This window comes from Solanum dulcamara, chromosome 8 (assembly GCF_947179165.1).
Source record: "Solanum dulcamara chromosome 8, daSolDulc1.2, whole genome shotgun sequence".
Taxonomy (NCBI): Eukaryota; Viridiplantae; Streptophyta; class Magnoliopsida; order Solanales; family Solanaceae; genus Solanum; species Solanum dulcamara.
In genome coordinates this window covers 27,186,340-27,208,678 of record NC_077244.1, presented here as the reverse complement: position 1 = coordinate 27,208,678, position 22,339 = coordinate 27,186,340, and the positions used below count along the sequence as shown (strand labels likewise).

The following is a 22,339-nucleotide window of genomic DNA, read 5'->3' as shown; positions in this document are numbered from 1 at the left end:
TGAATTATTTTTGAAATTAAAAATCAAAAAAATATTTTTTCACTTCCTTGAGATGAAAAGGGTATATGTGAGCTATTTTTGTAACGGTGGAGGTTATATGTGAGCAATTTTTGTAAAGGTGGGATATATGTGAGCCATATGCGTAAGGTAGGGGTATATATGAGTCACTTTCATAACAGTGGGTATATCAGCTCTAATGGCAAAGTTGAGGGGTATATCAGGACATTTTCCCTAAGAACAATTCTTAGAAGGTAAGATTAATTCTTTAACTTGATATATTTGGTTCTTATTCATAAATTAAAGAAGGTAATTAGTCTTATACTAATTACTGTCTCTAGTTTCTTTGAAATAGGGGTCTAGATCACTTTTTTTATCTAAGTTCTTGAATTGGCTCTATTAGTACATAAATTAGCTTTAGAAAACTAACTTTTAAATACTAAGATCAATTAGGGTTCTTAGCACATCTTGTGAATTTGAGGATTTTCTTCTCCAAAATATTATATCTTTTAATTCTTGACTTTAATCTATTTATTTTCACTTCCGCATCAGTTTCTTTTTTATTCAAGTAACTCGATTCTTATCATAGACCCATTCGCACTCTTGGTTTACACAAAGTTGCAGCCTCATTTAATGTTATCCACAGATCCAAATATTCAGTCCTTGGCGTGCGATGGTTGACTATCTCAAATTGGTTGAGAAAATGGAGTGTTGCCTCTTTATAGGTCCTTGACCATCCTCACCTTATGGACAAAACTAAATGTAGTGAACAAAATTTCTTCATTGATATCAAAAGTCAAAATTATGTTGGTATTTACCATATATTTTAGGATTCCTTAATATTTAAAATATATTTTCCTCTTACCATATATTTTAGTACTCCTTAATTATTAATTCTCCATATGCCTCTTACCATATATTTTCCTCCTACCATATATTTTTTTTTTGACGACGAAATTGTGAATAAGTAGAGTAGAACCCAAATGAATCCTCCAACCATATATTTTAGGATTGCTTGATTATTAATTCTCCTAAAACCTCTAACCATAAATATAAAAAACTTCATAATTTTAAATATTATAAAGATAATCAATTAATAATTTGAGGAAAATAGTAAATGATAATTTTGTCTATTGTAGAGTCCTTCGTTCAGTCAACATTTCTAAGGACCTTCATGCGTTTAATAAAATATAGATTAGTATATAAAGTAGTTAAGATGTCACACGACGGAAGAAAGACTCTTGATTCCAATATACAAAAATAAAGAGGATATTCAAAGTTGTACGAGTTAATATAGTATTGAACTTGTGAGTCATACAACGCAACTTTGAATAAGACTGATAAAGTATAGACTTGAAATATTACAAAGTTGACAAGGCACCATATTGAACTTATGCTGGTAAATCTAAAACATAGGTTATATTTTTGCTATGAATATGGATGAGATGTATAGGGAAAGGAAGAAAGATTTCAAATGATACTTATCGACCTAGACAGGAAGTATGATGGAGTACCAAGAAAAGTTCATTAGTCGGCACATGAGAAAAAGGAATTCATATCAAAATATGTACACCATAAGGATGAAGTACAAGTATGGGGTCACAAGTGTGAGAATGTAGGAGGAGATATTAGAAGAATTGTCCATGACTGTAGCTTTACACACTACACAGCATCTGCTAGTCTATACTTGTTTACCCTCATGATGGATAAGTAACCAATTTAACACAAGGTTCTATAGAACATGCAATATTTCGTAAATTGATGAAAAAAGGATGGCAACTAAAAGTTGAAACTGACATAGAAACATAGTAAACTAGTAATAGGTTAGATTCTCAAGCTTCTTAGTTTTGCTGGATGGAATGGAGAAGAATAAAATATAATATCTAGGAATACAAGAAAGTTTTCTGTCACCGGAATCCTCACTCTCTCCTTTCTTTCTTTCCCTCAGATATACCCCTTTTATTTTCATTTATTCCTATTCCTTATCAATGGAGGATGATATGATTTTCTTTGCAATAGGTTTCAAGTCCTATGACATAGCAAGAGATGTATCACGAGCAGAGATGTGGTACGACTGGACTGAGAGAGGAAGAAATATGACGAGCAGAGCAAGCTTCAGTCAGAAGTCGATGGAATTGATCTGCTCGATCCTAAAGGAGGCATCGAAGGTGAAAGGAAACGCAGTCAGAAGATGAAGAAGACAGGAGCATGTTACAAATTTATTTTGTGCAAGAAATTTTAACAAGGGGAGATATATAAGCATTATCAGCATTCAAGGCAAAAATAGAGAAAAATAATATAGCAGTGCAAGGTCAATTGGAAGAACAGGAAATCAAAGTCAGTGTGTTCTCATGTGCAGGGGATAAGGCCCCAGTCTCTGATGGTTTCTCAATGGCCTTTTACATACAGTGTTGGGATGTGATTGAGGAAGTGGTAGCTGCCATCCAGAATTTCCATGATCAGGGCTAATTTGAAAAAAGCTTTAATGCTACTTTCATAGCTCTAATCCTCAAGAAAGTGGGAGCATCTGAATTGAAAGATTTCAGGCCAATTAGCCTAATTGGGAGCTTCTACAATATCATATCAAAGATCCTAACAAAATGACTAAAGAAGGTTATGCCAGTTATGCCAAAGTTAGTTGATGATCAACAAATGGCCTTCATAAAGGGTAGGCAAATTATGCACGCCATTTTGGTGGCCAATGAATGTGTAGATGTGAGAAACAGATCCAATGTCCCAGGAAATCTTTGTAAGCAAGACAGAGAGAAAACTTATGATCATTTGAACTGGGAATATTTGTGGAGTATACCTAGATAAAATGGATAAGGATTTGTGTGACCACAATGAAGTTCTCTATTTTGATCAATGGTTCACCATCTGGTTTTTTTCCTCTGAGAGAGGATTGAGATGAGGGGATCCCCTTTCTCCTTTTCTATTTATCCTAGCTATGGGAGGTCTAAGTGATATGTTGAAGACTGCTCAAGCTAACAACAGAATTAGGGGTTTCAAGGTGAGTGAGGGGGATTCACTGGGAGTGTCTATATCCCATTTACAATATGTTGATGACACATTAGTGTTCTACGATGCAGAGAGTGAACAACTGAAACACCTAAGGGATATTTTCACTTTGTTTGAAGCAATATCTGGACTTCATATAAATTGAGGAAAGTGTTTTATTTATCCTGTGAATGAAGTATTCACTGGCAAACATTCTAGGGGGAAAGATAGGAGAGCTTCCCACTACCTATCTTGGCATGCCTTTGGGAGCAAAGAGTAAATCCTTGAGCATCTGGAACTCAGTGGTGGAAAAATGTGAAAAGAAATTGGTTAATTGGAAAAGTCAATACTTATCCCTGGGTAGTAGAGTCACACTGATCAACAGTGTTCTTGAGGCCATGCCAACTTATATGATGTCCCTTTTCCCTATGCCTAGGAAGATCATTGAAAAGTTGGATGCCATGAGAAGGAATTTCTGGCAAGGTAATGGAGAAGGGGGAAAGAAATTTCACTTGGTCAATTGGGATACTTGCATACAACAACAACAACAACAACAACCCAGTGAAATCCCACAAGTGGGGTCTGGGGAGGGTAGAATGTACGCAGACCTTACTACTACCTCATGGAGATAGAGAGGTTGTTTCTCAAAGACCCTCGGCTTGAAAGTCACAGTTTCAAGTACGAGAAAAGAAAAACAATATATATAGCATAAATAAAAAATTAAAAAATAATAAATAAATAAATATAAAATTAGAAATAAAAATAAAAATAAAATGCAATACAAAATTTACAAGACAAAAACAATAACTTGCATAACCAACAAAAAACAGAGAGGTTTAGGACTTAAGAATCTAAAAGCCCATAATAAGAACTTTCTATTAAAATGGCTTTTGGAGACTAGCAACGGATGATCATGGCTTGTGGAAGGAAATCATCATTGCAAGATATGGTAAGGAAGGATTTTGGACTACTAAGGAGGTCAATATTCCTTATAGTGTGGATTTATGGAGAACTATCAGAAATCATTGGCCAAGAATGTGGAGTAATTCTGCTATCAATGTGGGAAATGGGAGGAAAACCTTATTCTGGAATGATATATGGGTGGGACAAACACCTCTGAGACAACAGTTTCCAGACATCTGCATTCTCAATCAGCAGAAAATAGCTACAATTCTAGAAGTCAGAAATGAACAAGGCTGGAACCTGACCTTTAGAAGGTTCCTCAATGACTGGGAAGTGGAGAGAATGATTCAATTCTACAGCATCTTGGAACAAACCAAGAACTTCACATATGAGGAAGACAAATTGACATGGAAGCTCGATAAAGATGGCAGTTTCAAGGTGAAATCAGCCTACAAACTACTAGACATTTCAACCAAAGCCAAGGAGATGTGGCCTTGAAAGATGATCTGGAAAGGGAAGATACCACATAAGGTGGTCTGTTTCACATGGCTTGTTGCAAGACAATCTGTATGTCTCACAACAACTTAATGAAAAGGGGAAGACAGTTATGCTCTACATGTTTCTTTTTGTGAATCTGAGACAGACAATAAACCATCTTTTTTTGCACTGTAGAGTGACTAAGAAACTATGGAATTTTTTCATTAACATGAGGGGTATTAGATGGACCATGCCTAGGAATACTATACAGAAGTTCTAGCATGTTGGAAAAGAGATGGAAATCCGTCAGAACACAAAGAGAGATGGAAGATTGTCCCTGCCTGCATCTGGTGAACTATATGGAAGGAAAGGAATTAGAAATGTTATGAGAACAAGAGCATCCCATTCCAAAGCATTAAATTGAATTGCCAAGTGACCTTTTATTTTTGGTGTATCCACGATGTACCTAAGGATCCAGGGGACATCACCCTATTTTTAGATAGTTTATGAGAGAGATAGGTGTTTAGTTTCTTTTTGACTTTCCCTCTATACTTTTGATGTAATTACTACACGAGTTCACTATTGGGTACTACTTTGTTTATAATACCCGTTAACTTTATCAAAAAAAAAGTAATACTCATAGGAAAAAATATGTAATGGTAAACTTAGCCCCTATAAGAAGATGCACATGAAGTGAGTCTAAATACAGACAATCTTGACATCTACGTTTGAATTTTCAAAAATGATAAAGAATAACGCATAGAATTAAAGATAGTTGAAATGGAGGAGCTGAAAGGCATAAAATATTCGGTGCAAATTTAGCTCCTTAAGACGAATGAAGCCGAAATGAGATTTAATGGGATTGTTGTGCCTGAATGTAGACAATTCATGGCATGATATGACAATATAACAAGTGGAATTCAAATAATAGCGCCAAAATTAATGTGATATGGGAATGCAATGCGATATGCATACACCTAACTAAGTGAAACTAGGTTAACATATCGGTAGTAAGACCAAAAATGTTGTTTCGGGGTGAATGTTAGGCCTATTAGGCTGTAACGTATCAACAATATAAATGTCACATAAATGCACATGTTCGGATGAATGTACAACAAGATTACATTTTATAGAGGATGCAATTAGCATGCATCGATGATCAAATGAGAGAAGACATCTGAGAAAACCGTATAATACATAGTTGAAGGCGATAAAAGGTACATGGTGAATGTGAAAAGCACATAAAGAAATGGTATCCTAACAGACCTTAAAACTCAAAATGATGCGGACTTATCAAATCATGGAACATAACGGGACACAAAGGATCAATATTTCAAATAACTAGTGACTAGTCATTGTGGTTGTTACAGTTACATTGTGTCAAGTATTTATCAGGAGTCCTTTTATTCTAAAGAGACTTGGATGTCCCTATAGGGAAAAGTTTGAGCCATAGACAAACACTAATTTTAGAGAAACTCTAATTTTCCTTAAAAGACATTTATTTGGTACGGAGTAAAATGGACCATTTTTAATAAATATTGGTGAGATAGACCTAAATAGAGTAGAATGTATATGAGAGGATTCAGATACCAGACCACAACTAATTTGGGATTGAGGAGTAGTTAATTGATATTGATTGATTGATATACATGATGCTAAGTTCTTAATACTCTCCTGGGGAAAAGTAGTAGTAGGGAACATTATCCACCGATTTTTGAACCGTGCCTCACTGGCTCGTGAGTATTACCAGTTATTATAAAAGAAAAAACTCTTTCTGGAAAAAATATATTACGAGTTCATGAAACATGGTGAAAAAGGAGAATATTTCTAACCTGTAATCAAAGGAAGGAAAAAATCGATGCAATGTGTTCACTATCAACTCCACAGTTGCATAATCTGCTGCAGCAGTATCCGTCATGTGTGTGTGCTGAACCTGCAATTAACCAAAATGAGAGACCTATAAGTTTTGTAAAATTCTCCACTCCCAATTTATAACAATATCAACATTTAGGACCTTGACAGCTACTTTTTGACCATCATGTGTTCGAGCAACATGGACTTGAGCAAGAGAAGCACTTGCTATTGGTACGGGATCAAATTCATCAAAGATCTGCAGACAAAAGTTTTAATTCAATTGAGTGCACAAAAAAGCAACCAAGTCCAAGAATATGCAAGCCATATATTCATCAAATTGACTGTGCTGCTATATTAAACCAAAACATTGCTTTTGAGGAGAATCCATCAAATTAAAACATACTTCATCAGGTACACCTCCAAGCTCTTTCTTGACAACCTCATGCACTTGATCATAAGAAGAATGAGGACATCTATTTAACATTGATTCCCTCATTATACAAACATACTCTTCAGGTACTAAGTACTCCTGAGCAAAACCAAAGGTCAAGTTGGATAAGCCCAAAAGTGTTGGGCAATTACTTGTAGAAGTGAGGGCCTTCTTGTACCTTAGAATAAATATAAATATGACACAATTATCTATACAATAACCCAAGGAGAGAAGATGCAAACCAGCTGTCCTAAATGTTGACCAAGCTTAATGTAAATTCCACCATTTCTGAAACAAAGTTCTTCTAGCCTGCGTGCACCCCTCATGTGAACTTCATGTTTCGCTTTTGCTCTCTCTGTGCTACCTTCTGGCAGTCCCCAGAGTGAGTATTCATAATCTAACAACAAATCACAATTGGATCATCTCTTAGTTTATCGAAATGCACTTATTTAAAAAATCCTATATTATCACATAAAGGGGCAGTGTTAGGAACCCAGAAACTTTCCTAACATTAATCAGTAAACAACACAACACAGAAATAAGAAAAACATTTCAACTATTCTTTACTGATGCAGCAGAAATTTTAGAGGAACTCTCTAATGTGCTGAATAAAGTAAACAACACAATTTGTTGAAGGAACAACTTCAACGTGTTGTAAGATAACGCCTTAAAGGCAATCCAAATCCACGGAAAACAAGATCTTAATCCAAAACCCTTAAAACACAAGATCTAATCCATCTTAAAAGAAAACTCAAAGTTTCATTAGTAGAAGATTAAACTAAAAACTACCTAGCTAGAGGTCATTGCCTCTATTTATAGGCTTCAAAAGCCTTGTACAACTTAATGACAACTCATACACAACTCATTGACAACTCATTTTCTTAATAGCTAAGTATTCTAGAGTTATGTAAAAGATAAACTTGACAACTAGTAGCAAAATTCAAATTGGCTTTCTCTTTCTTGAAGTAACAAAATGGATTTTTGATTCTTGAATATTCATGACTTGGATTTTAAGGAATTTGATGTTCCTCATCACTCTCCTCTACGTGTTTGAAACTCGACCTCGAGTTTTCTTTGTAAAGTGCTTGCTCTAGATGATAGAGTGATAGGTCAGCCACATTAAAAGTATTTGAAATATTCATCTCACTTGGCAAATCTACCACATAGGCATTATCGTTGATCTTCTTTAGAATAGTGTATGGGCCATATTTCTTTTGCCTTAGTTTTCCATGAACACTAGTAGGCAATCTCTCCTTTCTAAGGTATACCATTACTTGGTCACCAACTTGGAATGACATTAGCCTCCTTTCCTTTTCTGCCAACTGCTTGTATTTCTTGTTTGATGCTTCTAATACATCTTGAACCTCTTTAAATAATTCCGAATAGTTGTCACCAAAGGTCATAGCTGATCTTGAATTCTCCCTTGTTGGTAGCCCTTTCATGTTTTTCATCCAGATTCCCCCAAAGTCCATCATTTTCATACAATTCTTTTATTTGATCTACTTCCGGTAACTCAGCTTCAAAAGAAACTATGAGACTTACACGTCGGCTTAAAGCACCCGGTTAATTTCTCCGGACTTGTAGACAATAAGATAATTAAATCTCTCTAAGTAGGTTGCCCACCTTGCCAACATGCGATCCACATGCTTTTGATTTCTAAAATGATTCAAAGATTGATGATCAGTGTAGACAATGAACTCCTTAGGCAATAAATAAACCTCCCATGTCTTCAATGCCCTGTAAACAGAATACAACTCTTGTTGATACGTACTCCATTTCTTTCTTGCTTCACTTAGTTTCTCACTGAAGAAAGCAATGGGTTTCCTTTCTTGTGATAAAACACCCCCAATGCCTACTCCACTAGCATCACATTCCAATTCAAAAATCTTGTTGAAATTTGGTAATGCTAAAACAGGAGCTTGTGAGAGCCTTTCTTTAATCTCCATGAAACTAGCTTCGGCCTTTTCATCCCATTTAAACTTCCCTTTCTTTAGACATTCAGTAATTGGTGCCATGATAGTACTAAAGTTTTTCACGAACCTTCTATAGAAAGTGGCTAAACCATGAAAACTCCACACTTTAGAGATACACTTTGGAGTTGGCCAGCCCTTTATTGCCTCTAATTTAGATTCATCAACTTGAACTCCCTCACTTGAAATAACAAAGCCCAAGAAAACCAGCCTTGTTTCAGGAACACGCACTTCTTCAAGTTGACGTAGAGTTCATTCTCCTTCAATGCATCCATCACCTTCTTATTATGTTCAAAATGTTCCTCCATATTCTTGCTATAAATCAGTATATCATCAAAATAGACAACTACAAATTGTGACAAGAATGGACGAAGAACCTGATTCAGTAAGTGCATGAAAGTGTTGGGAGCATTCGAAAGACCAAATGGCATAACTAGCCATTCATATAGCCCATCTTTTGTCTTGAACGCAGTTTTCCATTCATCGTCAGGCCTAATTCGTATTTGATGATACCCACTTTTTAGATCAAGCTTCGAAAACACCTTTGCTCCACTCAATTGGTCAAGCATGTCATCCAAACGTGGAATAGGAAATCTGTATCTGGTGGTGATCTTATTGATAGCCCTACTATCCACACACATCCACCAAGACCCATCTTTCTTTGCGTGAGTAGTGCTGGTACAGTACATGGACTTATGCTTTCTCTAATATGCCCATTTTGCAATAACTCTTCTACTTTCTCCTTCAAAATAGCATGCTCTTTTGGGCTCATTCTGTAATGTGGTAAATTAGGAAGACTAGCACCTGGAACAAAGTCAATTCGATGTTGAATATTCCTCGTAAAAGGTAGATGTTGAGGCTCCCCAAGTATGCTTTGGTATTCAGATAACAGACTTAGCATCTCCACCGGAATTTCTTTCACAGGTTTCTCATCTCCTTTTACAACTAATGCGGCGTATAATTTGACTCCTTCAAATGTTGAACAAATCCTTTTGAATTTTGAGTAATAGCTAGCATACTTTTCTCATCTACTTCAGAAGCATTATTAGGAGTTTTGTTCGGAAGTATAATAATATTTCGTTTGTTCCAAATGAAAGAATACCAATTGTCTCTTCCTTTATGTGTGGTGTCCACATCAAATTGCCAAGGTCTTCCAGAAGAACATGACTTGCATCCATATCAACCACATCGCATAAAACATTTGAGCGATAATGCCTACCCAATGAAAGTGGTAACCAACATTGTTTGGTGATCCTGATCTTCACTCCTTTCTTGAGCCATCCAATAGTATATGGATTCGGGTGATCATGAGTCTCAAGATTTAAGTGTTTCACCATGCTTTCAAAAACTAAATTCTCACAACTACAACTATCAATTACTAATTTGCATACCTTCCCATTCACAGTACATTTGCTTTCAAATATCCTCTTCCTATGTGACTCTTCTGGTTGCATGGTTGAGCATAGAAAGTGCTTAACCACACATACAATTTCTTCTCCCTTTTCTTCACATAGTTCAGGCTCACCTTCACTTTCATATTCTTCCACCTCTTCAACACTTATAGCACTTGATTATATTAGATGGTTGCTTATCAAGGTTTCTGCTAGAAGATGGTCCTTCATCGGTCTTCTTCTCTTTAGATGGAATAGATTTCTCCCCCTCTCTGCATGGAGAATTTCTGGATATATTTTGAGGATGAGAATAAGACAGGGCTCTATAAGGCTTCTTGGTCTGTATAGATCTCTCAGCCTTTAAGGCAAGACTTTGGGCTTGATCTATAGACCAAATTTGTTGTATGCCAAGACGTTCTTGGATAGAATCACTTAGCCCATTGATATACCTTGCAACTTGTTGATCTTCATTTTCAAAAATGTTGCACCTTACTTGTAACCTTAAGGACTCCTCCGTATAATCAGAAATAGATTGATTGCCTTGATCACAATTATAGAATTGAAGGTACAAGAGTTGTTCATAATCTGCTGGCAAGAACCTAGCCTTTAGAAGTACTTTTATTTGTGGCCAATATCTTACGCGATTTTCACCCCTAAAACGAAGCTCTTCTTGATGACGACTCCACCAAGCTCCAGCACCTCCTTTCAATTTATATGCCACCAAGGGTACTCAACGTTCTGGAGGGATATTCATAATCACAAAGAATGTCTCCACCTCGTAGATCCAATCAAGAAACCCTTCGATGTCTACATTACCATTGAAAGTTGGGATTTCTTCCTTAATCTTGTACATATCTCCACCATTTGCATAACCTCTACTTGGTTGTGCATAAAGATCATGCTCCTCCACATCATCTTCCTCTTCCACATTTGAGCTCGATGTTGTCTCTGATTGACGTTTACATCCATTGCTCTTTGTTGTGGTTGTTGATTTTCTGCTCTGTTGATGTTGATTCCTTGATTTCCAGCAACACCTCCTTGATTGTTTCTCACTAATACAATAAGTTCTTCAAACCTCTTAGTGAGTTCTTCACGAAGAGTAGCGTTTTGTTGATCCAATCTTCCTTCTAATTTGTTCATCCTCGTTGTAAGATCCTCCATAGCTTGTTGCATATTTCCTTCAAGAGATAACAACAAGTCTAGCTTGATCAACCGCCTTTGATACCAAATTGATGCAGCAGAAATTTTAGAGGAACTCTCTAATGTGCTGAATAAAGTAAACAACACAATTTGTTGAAGAACAACTTCAACGTGTTGTAAGATAACGCCTTAAAGGAAATCTGAATCCACGCCTTAAAATGAAAATTTCTTATTAAAAGACCATAAAACTAATTGAGGATTATCAATAAATAACATATTAATTATTACGTGCACAATATTGCTTACATGTAGGGATCAATTTTGATCCTTATTAATTTATTACTAGTGGAAGAGTTAGTTTGTGAGGTTAGTTGCGTGTTTCTCTTTAAACAAAACATAACAGTAAAAATTAGCAGGCTAGTGAGAATCTATCCTACGACACGTGCGCAGTAGCAACTTGGCTCTTCTTGAACAACTTTGACCACTGAGCTACCTCATCAACTTGTGTTCAAGGTGTTCAAAATACAATATACTCCATATCAAGAAACATTTTACTTGTGTAATGATTTTTCGACGAAGGGTGTTCTCCTGACCACCCTTGACACACTGTAGCTCGGCCCCTACCATCCTACATGTAGTCTTGTATCACACTATCATCTTTTTATAATTTTTAGTGCTTAAATATTTAATTAATGCAAATTAAAAAAAAAACCTCACTACGGTCCCCATCCCATAAGTTTAGTGGGATGGGTTGGGACTAGTGTTCTGACCCCTATCTCATTAAGTCCATCCCCCTATCCTGTTAAGTGTGTCCCCCTCCCTTCCCGTCCTACTAAATTGTCCTGTTGATCAATCTTAATTGAAATCTTTAGGAAGTGTAAGTTTTGAAACTTTTTCTCTTGAGAAATTTGTCAATAGATAAAAGTCAACTATGGAACACATTAGCTTCATAAAATTTGTTGAATTTCTGTGAAGCTAGAATTTAATAACTTGTGAAAGATTGTTATATCTTCCGTCGGTCCCGTTATATATATATAAGGTTGTAACAGGGAGTGTGCTCATATGGTGTGTCTTTCATTTGGTTAAATGGTGTTTCTCACAGGTGTGGATGCAAACCCTTTCTGATATACACTAAACCAGGATATTAGGTCACTTAAACTCAAGATTGAGTATTGCGCTGCCTTAAGAGGAATCAGGAATATAAGAAAGTAATGAGATTGTACCTTTGAGTTTCCCTTTTCATGCTAAAGGTTATTAAAGGGGTGAAAAATTATATACTAAAAAATCCACAATAAGTTTCAAATAAAGGAGAACCCAAAAGGTTAGCTCAAGTTGTTAAGTGGAGAGCTATAAATTTGGACTATCATTTTGATCATCCTTGTAGCAAAGACTTTTTGATTGGCGATGGAGTGTCATTGAAGCTCAATGCTTAATCTAGCGTTCTTCTTGTAGCAGATAGAACAAATTTTGGCATCTAAATCTATTTACACGTGGTATTTTGGACACTGATACATTATTTGCAGTTTAACTTCGATTTTGTATTCAACTGGTTTCATGAAAATTACAATGGCATAGCTTGATTCTAACAGTCATCATTAACCAATTAATGCACAAATAATCTTGGTACAGAGGTGGGATTTACTGAGTTAACACTATACTTCTGATACTAAATTCTATCCCATTTACCCTTGGCAACCAAGTAACTATTTCCTTATATGGGGGAAAAATTAGCTCACAATGAACATGTGATAGCCGGCTGATAATGAAAATGTCTTTACTTAGTAGTTGAAGCTCAAAATATGAAGTGTTTGATATTAACTGAATCCTCTTCTGCGATAAATATTTGGAAATAAGTTTGAACGTGTCTATATGAAGTGCAAATATCATTCATGATATGAGTTGAGTTTGGAGCCTATAAGATGACTCCCAACTATCTTGGGTAGAAGATTCATTAAGTCAATTAATACGCTTCTTCTTGTCGGTCGATAGTGTTTCGCTTATAATGGGCAGGTGAGATAATTTGTCTTTTAAGGAAAACTTCGTGGAACAAGGTGCAACTGAACTTCCATTAAGCGATAACGATGGCATATGTACATGATAAAATATACATATATGCTCTGCACTTCAGTGAGGAAGTGTTGAGTGGGATGAAGGATAGAGCCTTAATGGGCGGATAATTAAGGGGTTTCAATGTAGCAGTTGGCAGACACGGCAACATTTCAGTTTTTCATCTTTTGTTTGCGGATGATACTTTGATTTTTGTGATGCAAATAGGACCCAGCTGGAATACATGAGGCAAGTGCAAACTTAGTTTCAAGTGGTGTCAGGCCTTAAAACTAATCTCAGCAAGTGTGAGATTATACCCGTTCACGAGGTGGATGATATTGTCACGCTTGCTTAGGTTTTGAATTCTAAGTAGGAGTTCCACTTAGTTCAGTGGGGGATTGAGACATCTCCTACATGTTAGGAGGGCTTGGAGTTAAAGATTTAAGGGTTTCAACAAAGCATTGTTAGAAAAATGATTATCCAGATTCCTAGCAAAGGAACAAGCATTCTGTAGAATGGTGATTGTAGATAAATATTAGGGTCATGAAAAGGGGGTGGAAAAAACGAAGGATGTCAACATGCCATATGGTTGTGGGTTATGGAGGAACATTATGAAGGTATGGTAGAAGTTAGTGGGATTGTAAGAGATGGAAGGAGATTTAGCTTTTGGGGACATAGGTGGTGCGGGGACAACATGTTGAAAATAATTTTCCAATCACTTACATAGTACCTTGCCAAAAGGAGTTTCCAGTCCAACAAATTCGAAGGATACGAGGTGGAGCGGTTTTCTAGGACCTAAAATTTAGGAGGAATTTCCATGACTGGGAGGTGTTTGAGCTCCATAGATTGTTTGCTTTGCTCCACAGTTAATACATACCGCTAGAGCCTTGAAGGGTGGAGGTGGAGGTCGCAGTTGGTGAATAACATAGTTTTTTTCGTTAAGTCTTTCTATGAAAAGCTTTTGACAAAGGAGGAGGATGCTTTTCCATATATCTCAATTCCAATTCTGAAGGTTCCGAAGAAGGTATATTCTTCACTTGGTTAGCAGCTAGGGCGGCGTTCTTGACAACTGAGAATATTAGGAAATAAAAGGTTGTTTGGGTAATTTAGTGCATGCTTTAATGTGCAAGTTGGAATGAAGATGTGGATCATTTACTTATGCATTGTCGTCTTGCCTCGAGATGGTGGGAAATTTTTAGTTGGTTTGGTACCTCATGGGTGATGCCAAGTACTATTAAAGAGCTTATCTTTAGTTGGAATTGTGGGAGGAGGAAAAGGTGAGGCATGGTTTGCTCCTTTAGCTCTCATGGGTTGATTGGAGAGAAGTAATAAAAGAGCTTTTGAAGAGGTAGAGATGACATTTGTTCAGTTGAGTAGTAGCCTCCTCTCTCTTAGTTTTCTTTTGGTGAACCCATGAAGTTCCTTACTGTACAGAAGATTGGATGTCTTTCATAAGGACCGTATTTTCCTATAGGTTTACTTTTTTGGTATACTTGTATGCAAACGCTTTTGTTTTGGCCCAACAATTAATGTAAAATTTTACTTGATAAAAATTTGACAAAATACGTAGTAATGAGAACAATAACATCAGAAGTGGTGGTAGTTGTTTCATCAAAGGTTTCAGACAGAGACCTGCTAAATAGGTGTGTGGTTGGGGTTTTTTCCGATCATGAAACAGGAATTCCCACTAGCGCTGGTGTCGGGAGGTGGTCAGCAGTAAATGGAGTCATATAAGAGGGATTCAAATTTATGAAATGTATGGTTCTCAACTTTTTTTTATGTTTCCAACAAGGAAAATGGCTGAACACACTATGTTAGTGGTGTGGAATAAAGGCAGCAACATGGTATCTCAAATGATGGTCTCCGACTGGAGAGTGTTTGTCGGCATGGAAGAAACGAGACTGGCCCTGGATCAGAGACATTGGCCTCCCTCTTCATCGGTGGTCTCACAATATTATGAAGGAAATTGTCCATTATTGTGGTAGCTGGATGGAAATCAAGGAGGAAGCCAACCTCAAAAATCATTTGATAAGGGCTCGGATCAAGAAAAAGGGTTCTCTGGATGAGATCCCTAAATTTGTTGAAATAGCAGATGTGGGTTTTATGTATAGAGATCTGTATTGGTGTGAAGCACACACAATGGTGGAGTTTTGCAAGGGACATTGACAGAGTTGAAGATAGTGGGGAAGGTACCTCTAAAACCCATGAACAAGCAGAAGCTACAAAGCCTATTTGTATAGATGGGATATATAGCACGTAGGCGAATTAAGTGGGACTTTTTAAAAGTGTGCTAGCCTTTATACAATCACCATTCGTTTTGATTCAGTTTCACAGAATTTCTGACTTTCAATGCGCAAGACTCAAAAAAAATTGTTCATGACTAGGCCAATGTCGCAGGGAACAAAGCACTATAGACCCACAAAAATAAATTAGCTCAACAAGATCGTACCAAAATTGAATATAAGTGAAGTTAAGAGTCACACGTTCTTAAACGTTAGGATCAACTGACCAAACACAATCCATAAGCAACAGGGCTTCAAATTTTCAAAACCACATAACTTACAAGTCTTTCTTCTCATATGTTTCCCCATCCTGTGGATATATAGAGAGAAGAATATGCAGATCCAGCATCAATTAATATAAATAAAGTTGTCCCTTTCTAGCCATGGCTACAAACTTCAAAGGACGGGAAAAAACACAAAAAAGGACTACAGATTCTCAGGATTGAATCAGAAGCGTACCGAACGCAATGGTGGCAGCCGTGACGGAATCGCGGCAGAGGCGGAGAGGGACAATTGTGCAAAGCTTGAGGGCCATGGCTGGGTCGTCGGAGCTGGCAATTGTGGCCGCCGCTGCTCCACCACCAAGGGCGGTGGTGCCCACTAACAGCTTGGCTGTGGCGCGCCACATACTGCCAGCCATTTTTTTCCCCACCTCTCTTCGAGGATTTCGACGACGAATGTAAATGCTAGTGTGCTACCTTATTCTATATTCTATTTCTAACGTTAGCCTCGCTACTTTTACACTTATGTCCCTACGGTTTAATGCCCACTCAACTGCCTAACTTCCCGTCCACGTTCTCTTCCTTTTTTTTTCTCTTCTACTAGTGTAATGGTATTTTTACATATTCATTTCAATGAAAAATTTGGCACAAATTTATAAATATAAAATAAATATATATGTAGACATCAAAAATAAACTTTCTGAAAAAATAAATTACAATCACAAAATAAATAAATAAAAGTATCAGAACGATCATGGTCATTCCGGATACTGATCAGCCTGCGTCGGCGGCTGGCCAGCAAATCTCTCTCAATTCTAGTTCTCACTTCCCTTCCCTATCAAACTCCAATTCAACTCCCATTAGCAATCAAGATACTAAAATGGAGGATAATCCTATTTTTTCTAACGAACCTAAAAGTTTCCTAGTGATTTGGTTTGTGAATCTGCTAAAGGAGGCAAATATGTTGATCTTCTTAAACCTAATACAATGAATCTATCTTAAACATTAAAACTCTTGTTGTTACACCTATTCCGATGAAGAAGCCTTCGTATATCAAGGGTATTCCAAGAATAACATGGACTGAAATTAAAGTTAAGCGAATAAACACCATTGAAATCTTGCAATATGCGGTGATAGGGAAGTTTTCCTATGGTGGTCAGAGATAGATGATTTGTTGATTCAAATTCCCAAACAGTACAATGTGAAAGGTGGATGTAATATTGGGTTATTAAAAAATAAACATATATTAATGAGATTTGAATTATTTGAAGATTTTGTGAATATGATGTCGAAGAATTCATATTACATCACTGGCAAGGATGGTACAGCATATCAAATGCGACCCCTCATATACAATGCAAACTTTAAAGTTGATGAGGAAATGACTCAAGTCATGGCTTGGATTTCCTTTTCTGACTTATGGCCAACTTTTTTGGTTAAGAAATCTTTATTCTCATTGTCCTCTGTAGTAGGGAATTCTATTTATTTGGATATGGCAACAATAAATAAGACATGACCTGGTTGTGCTAGAGTGAAAGTTCAAGTGGACTTACTTGTTGATTTACCCAAATTTGTAGAATTGGAGATGGAGGATCTTATATCTCAATCTTCAAAAGTGGAAAGAATTAAAGTGCTTTGTGACATTTTACCAAAATATTGCAAAAAGTATAAACTACAAGGGCATAATGAAGATGATTGCAGTGTTTTGCTTCCTAAATTGAAGGACATAAGATTGAGGTGGCAACAGAAGTAGTCCAACAAAGGTGAAAGAGGTACACAGGAATCAATAAAGAACTTTTCAACGGCGAAATCCAACTAAGAGAAGATTCACTTTATAAATTGATAATGCAAGAGAGCCAAAAAAAGATTATATAAGCATTAAAAGTCCTTTTGATGATTTTACCTGAAGATGATGATATGGGACAAAAAGTAGAGTATTCAGAAGAGAAAGAGAAGATTGAGTTATTTGAAGCATATAACATAAATACAAGTAACAAGGAAAAACATACCACAAAAAATTGGGTTAATCAATCTTTTTACAAGAGGAGAGCACCAACTCAAGATGCTAAGAAGGAAAGTGGTGACCAGCAAGGGACTCTCACTATTGGAAAGCATGTGTAGCAAAACAACAACAACCCAATGGAATCCCATAAGTGGGGTCTGGGAGGGTAGAATGTACGCAGACCTTACCAATACCTCATGGAGATGGAGAGGCTATTTTCGAAAGACCCTCAGCTCGAAAGTCATAGTTCCAAGTATGAGAGAAGCATGTGTAGCAAAAGGACAAGGAAAATGTGGCTATTTTCGAAAGACCCTCAGCTCGAAAGTTATAGTTCCAAGTATGAGAGAAGCATGTGTAGCAAAAGGACAAGGAAAATATGGAGATGATACAACTGATACAACAGAGGTTGTAACTATTATGAGTAAGGATATAACTGTAGCAATTTGTAGTGACAAAGAACAGGAGCAACAACAGCAACAAAATTAGCAACAAACATCATACAATATAGAGATGGGAGCTGATGAGTTTAGCAAGGCAAATAGTGACATGTGGTATGATAATTTTGTGCATAACAATGAAAAAATGAATACTGAGCAGGTGCAACATCAACAACAAAAACAATATTTGACAACTTGGAGAATACCAATGAAGAAAGTAACCTGCAGAATGATGTGCAATAGCAACAAGTAATTAATGTTGAAAAGGATAGTAATAGAAGTGATCTAAAACCTATTCAGAAGTAGCTAGATGTGGTCAATAATGTAAATAATTTGTAGGACAGTAAAATAAATAAAATGGTGGAGATAAAGGTGAAGATGCATATACGGAAGTAGACAATGAGCTAGTCGACAAAGGTGGAGACAAAACTCAATCATGGCATTAAATTTTGGAAAAAAAGACGGATATAGAAGGCTAAATTGAACCAATACCACATCCAATTGTGGCTTCAATGGTTAGTTCTCCTATTAAGGTCCTGCATGACATTGTTGCACACAATATAAATGAGATAAATGAACAAAAGCAAGTGATAATTAATAATGAAATAAGCAAGGAAAAAGCATATGAAGATCAAAATCAGCACAATCTTAATCATGTTATGAATGTGGCAGATTTATCTTCAAATGTTCAGTCAAAAGGGAAGAAAATAGGGTTAATATTGAAACTAGTAAGCCTACAAGAACTATTCCTAAATACAATGTCACAATCCAACCCCGTAGACCATGACTGATGCCCAAACTAGACACTCATATACATACCTGATATCTATAATCGATCAACACTAACATGATATTGAATTTATACGGATGAAGCATCGTCTCAAAACTGTCACATATATATATACATACCAAAACCACCTGTCTCTTGGAGAATCACCATTGTCAAAATATAAGATAACATAGTACGTAAGCTGACAAGGTTGTCATTACAAGTAGGAATGTCCCACTATATACTTAAACGCAAGCCGATAAAGCTGCCACAACACACCACATTCCAAAATAAACATGTACATACGCAAGCCGACAAGGCTGCTACTACGAATGGGAACGTCCCAAAACATAAGTCATACTAGCACAGCTGGATAACATATATATACAACCCACACATGTCTACAGACCTCTAAGAGTATTAACAGTAGCATATGGCGGGACAGGGCACCGTCGTACCCCTGAACAAACAAATATATACATCAAGAGATCAGTACCAAAAGTCTATGCTTCGGAATAATAGAGCACTCCAAAACAGCTGAGTGAAAATCCTAAGCTGGCAGATTCCCAAAATGAGTATCTATATCTACGGGCATGAAATGTAGCCCCCCGAAGAGAGGGGTCAATACCAAATATGTACCGAGTATATAAAGCATAAAATACTATAAAGGATATCACAACTGAAATAGAGATTCAGGAGAAAAGTATAATAATCAAGAAATCACTGTACCTGTATTTTATAAATGAAGTCATACATATCGTGATCATATGCCATACCCGACCCATTATGGGACTCGATGAATAAAGTTGTGTACACGTATACCGTACTTGGCCCGTCATGGGAGTCGGTGCCATAATCATATCATCATAATATCGTATTACCATATTACGTACCCAACCCTCTAGTAAGGGACTCAGTGAATAATGTTGTGGAATCCATACATGATAACATACCTGGCCTATCGTAGGACTCGGTGAATAATACAATAATAATATTCATGAATAGGATATCATTAGCAACCATGTGTAATTTGATCATTATTGGAGAGTAATGGAATAATCAAAATAAACTATCATTTGAAAATCAAGACGATAGTCATTTCTAGTACTCTTCGGTTGTCGTTATGAGTTATGCCAAATATGAATTACACCGAAATATGAATTATACTAAAATATGAATTATACCAACTAGGATGGATGAAATCATATACATGAGTCAAGACATAACGATATAAATTCTGAAAATCAAGAACATTAGTCATCCTAGTATATCTAAGAATAAGAGCTTCTTTGGAATTTATACATTCGTCGTCCGTTTGTTTCATATGGATCATGCCAAAAGAAAGAAAGATTAGCTTTACATACCTTTAGCGTTTACTTGCACACAATACGTATATGCTGTCCAATATTTTCTCAACCTATATTAAAATGTTAAGCACTACGGTTAAGCTATGGAAAGGCATAAAACGTATTGTATTATTAGTAGGTTATTTCTAAAAAATTGAACAGCACCTCCCCTATACCGCTCACTTTTTCCACTTCCAAATCAGCCATACAATTACCAAGCAACATCAACAATCACACATTCAAATACCATGTCAAGACAAGCCAAGATGATATTCAAAAATACCCAGAATAACCCACATAACATTCAACTTTCATTAATTATCTACATGATGATTACGGTGCTATCGAATTACTCTTAATAGGTTGCAGCCATCACACCTTATCGAAATGATTTATAATAACCCAAAAATTAATCATATAATGCATAATCATAACTACACTTTATCTTTCAATTCAACACAAGCAATCACAAGTTACAACCAATCCTTAAATCAATTACAACTCCAACTTGACATATCAAATTCTTTCATTTTCATAATATAATCAGCCACAATAATAACTACAACATTAATCGAAATTAATCCACCATTCTTAGCTTAGAATAGCCCCAACATGACCTAAACTAAGATTTAACATTAACATATACAATCTCTTCACTTTTAACACATAATCCATAACAACAATAGCAACAACAACAATCATCCCAATGTAATTCAAGCAACTCCAATTCTATCCATTTCAACACCAATACTAAACATAGAGTTTTCTTTCATCCAATTCCATCTAATACAAGTTAATCTCTTCATCATAATATTATTTCTAGATTAAGGCAGCCCACATTCATAACATCCGACAACCATCCAAATCCACATACAACTATTACATCTTAAGTCATCTTTAATGAACATAGTCTTAACATTTTCATCGAAACATTGCTACAATGACCCAACCAACATACAACACAACACATAATCTTAACTATCATTAATATTCCAAGCTCAACAAGAGCAACAACAACATACCAAAACAGCCCCTAATTAACCACATAAAGATGCTCAAAAACCTTATGAACACCTACAACACGCCAAGAAAACCACCTCCAATTTTTATATGTTATTTTATAAAATCTTTTCATCTATTTTAATGACATATAGCAGCAGCCCCATGGAAGCAACATCACTTATTTAAATGTAAGAAAACTATATTAATGTTACACCAAGTTCTACAACAACCCACAAATAATTACAACCTCAACTTTAACCATTTAATTCCTTCATCCTCCTCACATAACTCATGATAACAACAACCAAATATGAAATAAAATCAATTCATCATTTTCATACCAAACAACCTCAAACATCTTCTACCATGCCTCAACATCAACACCCATAATTTCATACATTCATCACTCATTTATCAACTCACACAAGTTTAAATTACCTTCAAGATGAGGAAAAAAAGAGATAAAATCTTACCTTAGGTTATAGTGACACAACTTGCTTGGAACTTGACAGCTTAGTTCATCAATATTTTTGTTGCCCTAAAGACTCCCTCCTTACTGCCATAACCTTGAAGAATCACCACCCTTAACCCCTTAATTTCTCTTTCAAGCTTAACATTGGCTGAGATTCTACCTCTCTATACTTCTCACTTCTCTCTCTAAATTGATTTGGTCAAAAAGAATGGAATGAATGTATTTTTCAGCCTTTATCCCTTAAAGTATAGTCTTTGAATGCTTTTTATGTGCAACCCCTAGCCTTCCACGTGACATCCTCTACATGTCTTCTATTTATTTTATTAATTAACTAGAATCTATCCACATTTTATTAATTAACTGGTTTAGGAGGGGACCACACAAGTACCTAGGTTAATTAGTTTAATAAATCACTAATTTTTACCTAGTCATCTAATCCCAATTAAATGAATTTCTAGTCTCCAAAATATATTCTAATTAGAATTGGAAATTAAAGATTTTTACTTCGTGTCCAAAAATGATCCCCTCTTTAACTTGAGTCGATTCTCTTGTGAATAACTCAATGTATGAAAATACGGAATATAACACAAAATGTGTTAGGTC

General features: G+C 36.1%; 1 protein-coding gene across 2 annotated transcripts in view; it reads right to left on the bottom strand.

Moving 5' to 3' along the window:
* LOC129900350 (putative ABC1 protein At2g40090) overlaps positions 1-16,210 on the bottom strand; it is a 43,038-nt gene extending 26,828 nt beyond the window's left edge. Inside the window, exons 1-5 of one of the 2 annotated variants that reach the window (XM_055975310.1) lie at positions 15,947-16,210; positions 6,901-7,055; positions 6,632-6,757; positions 6,389-6,484; positions 6,207-6,307 (exon numbers count right to left, since the gene is read on the bottom strand). In XM_055975310.1, coding sequence (XP_055831285.1) covers positions 6,207-6,307; positions 6,389-6,484; positions 6,632-6,757; positions 6,901-7,055; positions 15,947-16,127 — 659 coding nt within the window. In that variant the 5' untranslated portion in view covers positions 16,128-16,210. The remainder of the gene's footprint in view (positions 1-6,206; positions 6,308-6,388; positions 6,485-6,631; positions 6,758-6,900; positions 7,056-15,946) is intronic. The other variant, XM_055975311.1, reaches the window with a different exon arrangement.
* Positions 16,211-22,339: the final 6,129 nt, after the last annotated feature.